The following is an 8,812-nucleotide window of genomic DNA, read 5'->3' on the forward strand; positions in this document are numbered from 1 at the left end:
CCCATATATATGTAGGTGTTTATTTTATTTAAACTTCATTACAAAAAAGGAGTTACATTTAAGGTTCAAAGTTGTTTATATGTGAGCACCTTTTGAATCTACTTATCAATATGAATTATATATGTTATAAATATTCCTGCTGAGTGTATTAATGTGTGTGTATATGCAACTTTTATACTTGAGTGGTGTGTGTGTGTGTGTGTGTGTGTGCGCGCGCATGTAAGTGTAACAAACACACACTTGGTGGCTGTGTACGTAATGATAGATATGTACGAATAAAATCCGGTTATGCATGTGCTGTGGTGTCCTTGTCGTGTTAGATAATGAGAAATTAATGATTGTCTCCCTTGAGTGTGTGTGTGTGTGTTTGTGTTTGTGTGTGTGTTTGTGTGTGTGTGTATACTCACCTAGTTGTGTTTTGCTGGGGTTGAGCTTTGCTCTTTCGGCCCGACTCTCAACTGTCAATCAACTGTTTACTAACAACTTTTTTCTCTCTCTCTCCACACCACACATACAAATACACACACACCCCGGGAAGCAGCCCGTGACACCTGACTAACTCCCAGGTACCTATTTACTGCTAGGTAACAGGGGCATTCAGGGTGAAAGAAACTTTGCCCATTTGTTTCTGCCTGGTGCGGGAATCGAACCCGCGCCACAGAATTACGAGTCCTGCGCGCTATCCACCAGGCTACCAGGCCCCCCATATATGTGTGTGTGTGTACTCACCTATTTGTACTCGTCTATTTATGATTGCGTGGGTTGAGCTCTGGCTCTTCGGTCCCGCCTCTCAACTGTCAATCAACTGGTGTACAGATTCCTGAGCCTACTGGGCTCTAACATATCTACACTTGAAACTGTGTATGGAGTCAGCCTCCACCACATCACTTCCTAATGCATTCCATCTGTTAACTACTCTGACACTGAAAAAGTTCTTTCTAACACCCCTGTGACCCTGTGGCTGTAGTGTGTGTGTGTACTCACCTAGTTGTGTCTGCAGGATCGAGCATTGACTCTTGGATCCCGCCTTTCTGTGTGAATGTGTGTGTGTGTGTGTTCTGCCTATCTATCATTCGTATAAACTGCACCTTCCGTCTGTCCTCTCATTCTGCTTGTCTGTGTGTACCCATCTGCTGTTTGTTCACCTCTTTGCCTTGTTCTTTGTTTGCTTGTTGCAGGGGAGAAGGGGGAGGGGGGAGGGGTTAAAGGACACAAACAGGGCGAGAGTATGAGTGGATTTTTTTGAGGAGAAATAAGGTTGGAGAATGTGAGTGATTGGCGTTAATTTGTGAACCACGAACATTCTTTTCTTTTATAAAGCCTAGCCTTAAAAGTATGGAGGAGGAAGGAGAGATTGTGTGAAGAGGGGGAGTGAGAAAGGGAGGGGCAGTGAGAAAGGGAGGGGGAGTGAGAAAGGGAGGGGGAGTGAGAAAGGGTGGGAGAGGGAAGTGTAGAGGAGTGGGGGGACAGGGGGACTGTGGATCTGGCAGCGCACAAGGCGACCCAGACGGGAAGAGTCGTGTCAAGTGGCCGGGGTGAATACATTAGCGTTAGCCAGGACCTACCGCCTTCAGAGACACTTTATTAACAAGATATATCGACGCCCCGGTCACTGTGTTAGACGGGACGAGGCAGGGAGGAGACGTGGCCAGGGAGAGAAGAGACGGGGCCAGGGAGAGAAGAGACGGGACCAGGGAGAGAAGAGACGGGGCCAGGGAGAGAAGAGACGGGGCCAGGGTGAGAAGAGACGGGGCCAGGGAGAGAAGAGACGGGGCCAGGGAGAGAAGAGACGGGACCAGGGAGAGAAGAGACGGGGCCAGGGAGAGAAGAGACGGGGCCAGGGAGAGAAGAGACGGGGCCAGGGAGAGAAGAGACGGGGCCAGGGAGAGAAGAGACGGGGCCAGGGAGAGAAGAGACGGGGCCAGGGAGAGAAGAGACGGGGCCAGGGAGAGAAGAGACGGGGCCAGGGAGAGAAGAGACGGGACCAGGGAGAAAAGAGACGGGACCAGGGAGAGAAGAGACGGGGCAAGGGAGAGAAGAGACGGGGCCAGGGAGAGAAGAGACAGGGCCACGGAGAGAAGAGACGGGACCAGGGAGAGAAGAGACGGGGCCAGGGAGAGAAGAGACGGGGCCAGGGAGAGAAGAGACGGGACCAGGGAGAGAAGAGACGGGGCCAGGGAGAGAAGAGACGGGGCCAGGGAGAGAAGAGACGGGGCCAGGGAGAGAAGAGACGGGGCCAGGGAGAGAAGAGACGGGGCCAGGGAGAGAAGAGACGGGACCAGGGAGAGAAGAGACGTGGCCAGGGAGAGAAGAGACGGGGCCAGGGAGAGAAGAGACGGGGCCAGGGTGAGAAGAGACGGGGCCAGGGAGAGAAGAGACGGGGCCAGGGAGAGAAGAGACGGGACCAGGGAGAGAAGAGACGGGGCCAGGGAGAGAAGAGACGGGGCCAGGGAGAGAAGAGACGGGGCCAGGGAGAGAAGAGACGGGGCCAGGGAGAGAAGAGACGGGGCCAGGGAGAGAAGAGACGGGACCAGGGAGAGAAGAGACGGGGCCAGGGAGAGAAGAGACGGGGCCAGGGAGAGAAGAGACGGGACCAGGGAGAGAAGAGACGGGACCAGGGAGAGAAGAGACGGGACCAGGGAGAAAAGAGACGGGACCAGGGAGAGAAGAGACGGGGCAAGGGAGAGAAGAGACGGGGCCAGGGAGAGAAGAGACAGGGCCACGGAGAGAAGAGACGGGGCCAGGGAGAGAAGAGACGGGACCAAGGAGAGAAGAGACGGAACCAGGGAGAGAAGAGATGGGGCCAGGGAGAGATGAGACGGGGCCAGGGAGAGAAGAGACGGGGCCAGGGAGAGAAGAGACGGGGTGTTGTTATTGTCAAATGCACTTGGAAACATCCTCACGTCTTGGGGCTGCCTCACTTCAAATAGAAATTAAAGAATATATTTGCTTTTAAAACTCCTGCATTAGATATATCACGGACCGCTCGCTACGACTTAAGGATTGCTGTCAACAGACTTGTCTAACGTTGTAAGTCTGTAGTCAAGACTGGGGAGTGAATTCTCCAGCGAGAGAGGAACTTAATCCACACGACTCAATGTCGTGCATTCAGACTCTCCAACACAGACTAGGTGTGGTTTAGTCTTTGTGTAATTTACAAAGCCAAAAGTTAAATTCACTTCTGTTTGCTCACTCGAGAATTCCAAACAAAACAGAGGTGCTTTATGTGACAACCAAATAAACTCTCCTCTGTTGTTTTATTTATAACAAATTAGATATATATATATACATATATATATATATATATATATATATATATATATATATATATATATATATATATATATTTATATATATATTTATGGAACTAGTTTTAGCAATATTGTTGTTAAGTATACAAGACATGCTAATAATTCTCTCTACTTTTCTCCACCTCCATTCCCAGCACGTTCATCCACCTCCATCTTCATTCCTCATTTCGTTCATATTCTTTTTTTTTCAGTTCGACCCCCCGGTATTACCAGACCTTTAACCCCCTCCCCCCTCATCCCCAGAACGCCCGTCCTCCTCCTCCTTCACCTCCTCCTCCTCCTTCCCTTCTCCACTCCTCTTCTTCTTCCCCAGTAAGCTCCCCTCTCCTCCCCTCCTCCATCTCCTATTCTCTCACCGCAGAACTAAAATATTTTCCATATCCTCACTATCACCCCATCACCGTATACACATAACCACCCTATCATCATACACTTAATACCACCCTTAACCATCATATCCACACAACTACCCCATCATCACATCTACACAGCCCCTACCATCATATCTACACTACCATTCCACCATAATCTCCACGCACCCTACCTCTCCCCCCCCTTTCCTCTCTCCATAATACCCACACTACCATCTCCACCACACACCAATCACCATTCGAGTTGCAGAGATTGAAAACAGAGTCAATCACGGGGAACTATCACGATAGAGCAGACAAAAGTGGCCCTTAAGCCAGGGTTCCGGAGGGCGTAAAATAAGCCAGCGGTGTGCTATCACGAAGAGAACAATCAGTAATTTCTCATGAAGCAGACAGATGTCCGACCAAACATGCTCCCCAGCAGATCTGAAGGATTAAGTGCCTTTAAGGAGATGGATTTTATTAAGTAGCATTTGCCTCACCACTGGACGTTGCGCTATCGCTGGAAAGCTAATGAAGTCTTGTATTTTTGGCCGGCCAATTATTCTGGCCAGTCGGTAGGTGAACAAAAAGAGAAACGCAAAAGAAATGAGACAATTATGTGAATGCGGACGCCCGGTGGGTCGCCAACCACAGACCATTCTCCCTCACAGCATCCATCACAGAGAACGGCAGGGAGACTAAGGAATAACTTGCATAAAAGAAATGAAAGCTAATTTATGGAGACGTCGTCATCTGCGAGAGTAATGTGGATGGAACATGAACATGGGCACAGCCGCATCCTTGGCCTGGTGATGTATTAACAGGTAATTATCAACTCGATAATTAATACAACAATAAAAGCGAAGCTCTAACTCTACCACAGAGCGTGGGAGGACGAAAAGTGGAGTTCAGCTAAAGAATATTGAGTAACAAAAGATCACGTAATTAGGTTTTAGTTAAGAACAAACTAGTTAGCGCAGAGGGGGGGGGGAGAGGGGGGGGGTTCTTACATCTTAAGGTCTTCAGTCTTTGAAGCAAAGCGTTGCCCCATCAGACAATGCCAATCTCTCTCTCTCTCTCTCTCTCTCTCTCTCTCTCTCTCTCTCTCTCTCTCTCTCTCTCTCTCTCTCTCTCTCTCTCTCCTAACCCACCTATCCTGGCCAACATCGACCGTGTGTTTAAAACTACTTGCACAGGCAGTTGTAACCTACAAGAGGAACCGATACAGCTTGATCTTACACATTAAGAATTCGAATCCAGCTGCAAGAAAGCGCGCCGGAGGGCTCCATAGCTCTCCAGCGGGAGGTGTCAGTCAGCGTGGAGAGGCGGTACAGCAACCCGCGAACACCGACGGAGCCGGCGGCCTTCCCACTAGCACCTCCCCACGACCCCCAGGTCCCAGTGAACATCTTCATCTACATGGTCCTCGGGGTTGGGAGGGGGTGGGTCGGAGAGGGATAGGAAGGTAGGAGCTATTGTGGGATAGGGATAAAGGAAAAAAGGTGGGGGAAAAAAATAGATGGGTCAAGGGAAGTTTTGGGAAAAGGAACACGAGGAATATGTCAAATTAAGTTCTGGGGAATAAGAACTGTAAGAAAGAAAGTAACCAAAGGATTTCTTCGATAATGGTCATTGAACTGGTGGAAGAAGCGAGCAGCAGAAAGGGAAGAGGGAAATAGAATGAAAGATGTTAATAAGAATATGACAAACAAATAAAGAATAGCGGACCAAAACAGTGGTGACGTGGCAAAAATGACAGTGAGATTTAGTTTTTCCAATATATATATATATATATATATATATATATATATATATATATATATATATATATATATATATATATATATATATATATATATATATATATAGTATATATTTACTATATATATAAGAGAGAGAGAGAATGTCTGATAGTCTGTTCAAAGTTGCAGACCAAACGCTTGGAGCTAACTTCACCCAAATTTGTAGCGGGAATGGTGTGCGGTATGGACCGGACATAGGCTGGTCAGGAGAGGCCAAAGTTAAAAGCTTTAAGAAATATAGCTCCTACCCAATACCCCCACGCGATTTTAGTGCAATCTGGAAGGGAGACATGATGAAATCGAGGAAGTGTTGTCCGTAGAGTGTTGAAGTTACTCCCTCTGTTTACCTGCACATTTTTAATGAGTTACTTTATATGTAAATAGAAATGTCTATATATACGTAGTAGGAGGGGGATGTGGGTTGGTAGATCCGAGGTGAGATGGGAGAGAAGAGGGGGGAGAAGGGAAAAGGGGAAAGAGGAGACCGTGAAGGCCCTATGTATACAGACACAAGGTTAGGTGGGTTGTCTGGGTTCGTTCGCTTCTAGTTAGGCAAAACTACTTCAGACTTCATGCTTGTTAAAGTGTGAGAATAGGCAGTGGCCAACACCTCCCAGGATAACGTTATTTCCGCGTTGATGACGTTGAATTAGCGTTGCTAACGTCAAGCCAACGTCGAGCCAACGTTGTGCCAACGTCGAGCCAACGTTGTGCCAACGTCGAGCCAACGTTGTGCCAACGTCGAGCCAACAGCCTGGTGGACCAAACTCTCACAAGTCAAGCCTGGCCTCGGGCCGGGCTTGGGGAGTAGAAGAACTCCCAGAACCCCATCAACCAGGTATCAACCAGGTAACGTCGAGCCAACGTCGAGCCAACGCACTCTTGGATATTGTGGCAGCCGGGATATACCAGCACGAAGTTTGTATTTTAATATATATGTGGCTGGAAAGATTGTTAACATTGTGAGGGGGTGCAAAATCTGCTTGTTTGCACTTGAGGAAACGACATAACACTGTGTTATGTCGTCGGAGTTACCTGGCGCCTCTGGCAAGTTAGAAGTCTCCTAAATATGGAGAGAAGATGTGAAGATGTTTTAGTTACTAATTAACTTAGTTACTAACTGAAGGTCTCGAACGTATGAGATTGCACGTCTAATATTTATCCACTCTCATAACATTTCACTGCAGCTGGTTGAAATAGTCGAAAATTCTGAGTTTTATATGTTATTAAAAATAAAAACATGAAGGGATCAGAAGTTGGAGTGTTCTTCGATGTTATGAAAAATTAATGTTTTGTAGGTGCACGAGAGGGGGAGAATGTTGATGTTGGGAATGTTCAGACGGGCGGACGGCATGTGTGTCTGTCGCTGTGAGGGGCTTAAGAGCGTTAACTCAGGGGGGTTAATCGATCATACTCTGTGTAAAGGTTTTTTGTACTGAACAGGTCACTACCCCCTTCCTCTCCTTCCTCTGTATCATCTTTGCCTCCTTTCCCTCCTTCTTCCCTTTCATCCACCTTGCATCTATTCTACAGATGAGGAATACACAAGTGATTTAATTATATCTGTATTCAACATTCATTACAGAGTTACGTATTTTTATATAATTTTTACTAACATTCTAGATATTATCATCGTCTGTAATAGTATAGTTTTAATCATATTTTCATTAATCTTATTGGATCATTGGAGATTCGAACCTGAAAAGTATACAAGAGTTTTCTTGTAAAAGTATACAAGACAATCATGGTATTGTTGTACCAACAACACCATGGAGGCTCACAATGAGGAATGGCATCAAAGGAGTCCATCTGGTGCTTCCTTATTGAGGGCAAGCGAGGCCCGAGCGGTAGGACAACAGTCTCGTATGTTTGAAGACCGAGTTTCAATCGCCTGGTGATCCGAAGTGAATGAAATGTTGTTGCTTATTGTACTGTGGATTGTGTGTACCATGTGTGTGTAAAGGTGTACCACGTGTGTAAGCGTGTACCACGTGTGTAAGCATGTACCATGTGTGAGAGGAGAATCTTTACAATTTATGAAACAGGTAAATGAAATTGATCACAGTTTACCTGTGAGGGTTGTAACTTGCGAAGCTTGGAGGTAGCTTGGAGGCACCTTGGAGATAGCTTGGAGGTACCTTGGAGGTGGCTTGGAGGTACCTTGGAGATAGCTTGGAGGTACCTTGGAGGTGGCTTGGAGGTACCTTGGAGATAGCTTGGAGGTACCTTAGAGGTACCTTGGAGGTAGCTTGGAGATACCTTGGAGATAGCATGGAGGTACCTTGGAGGTGGCTTGGAGGTACCTTGGAGATAGCTTGGAGGTACCTTAGAGGTACCTTGGAGGTAGCTTGGAGGTGCCTTGGCGGTGCCTTGGTGGTACCTTGGATGGTGCCTTGGAGGTACCTTGGAGGTAGCCTGGAGGTAGTTTGCCTACCAACCTCTGAGAGAAATTTAAATATAAATATATAGCAATAGAAGATTCTAAACCCTGTCCTCTCTCCTTCCTATATGTTCTCTCTGCTTCTCTTCTTGCATCCTGTTCTCTGTGCTTCTCTCCCTCCCTCTCATTATCTCTCTCCTTTCGCTATCTCCCTAACGGTTCCTCTCTATTCTCTTTTATCTCTCTCCCTCCATCCCGTTCTCTCTCTTCCAGTGGGCAAAAGAGGTTTGAGTAATATATAATTAATATTATCGACATTGAATCAATAGTTTTGTCATGTTTTATTCAACATTTATTACTTTTTTGTATTATCACTTTTCGGTACATGTGCTTTTGAGCAGTTGCATTAGACTATATGAAGGGAAGTACAGAATGTGTCAAAAAACTAGCTACGTGAAGCTGAAAATATCCTGGAGTGTAATCTTGAGCACTCCAGGTGCAAAGAAACGCCATAAACATCGATTACAGTCGTAAAAATATGTGTCGACACTCTATGGACATTCAAACCCACATTTCATAATTCATTGGAGTCCATGGGATTCGGAATAGTAGCCGATCCTTCTTCAAGAGGGGCATGCGGGTCGATCCAAACAACTCTATGAAACTCTGCATGTAATCACAAGTCACCCTGCAAAGTTTGGTGAAGCTAGCCCTAAGCGTCTGGCCCCCAACCTCATACTAACAATCCCGCCTGTAGATATAGATTTTCTTTTCTACCACCCATATGTTTATGATTTACATGTATATACAAAATATATGTGAAGGTATCCAATATTTCGTAAGTTCTTTTAGCCTGGAAAGGAAGTGCTTTTAACAATTTGAATTGATTAGTCATGTTTTGGTAGCTTACAACGTAACATCCTCAGAGGCAAGGGAATAGTGACTATAACATAAAAAATACACCAA

General features: G+C 46.4%; 1 protein-coding gene across 1 annotated transcript in view; it reads left to right on the forward strand.

Moving 5' to 3' along the window:
* The window catches only part of LOC138367741 (uncharacterized protein DDB_G0290685-like), a 12,562-nt gene extending 9,632 nt beyond the window's left edge, over window positions 1-2,930 (forward strand). The window contains exon 2 of the mRNA XM_069329688.1: window positions 1,575-2,930. Within this exon, the coding sequence (XP_069185789.1) occupies window positions 1,575-2,930 (1,356 nt within the window). The remainder of the gene's footprint in view (window positions 1-1,574) is intronic.
* Window positions 2,931-8,812: the final 5,882 nt, after the last annotated feature.

Source organism: Procambarus clarkii, chromosome 23, assembly GCF_040958095.1.
Source record: "Procambarus clarkii isolate CNS0578487 chromosome 23, FALCON_Pclarkii_2.0, whole genome shotgun sequence".
Classification (NCBI taxonomy): domain Eukaryota; kingdom Metazoa; phylum Arthropoda; class Malacostraca; order Decapoda; family Cambaridae; genus Procambarus; species Procambarus clarkii.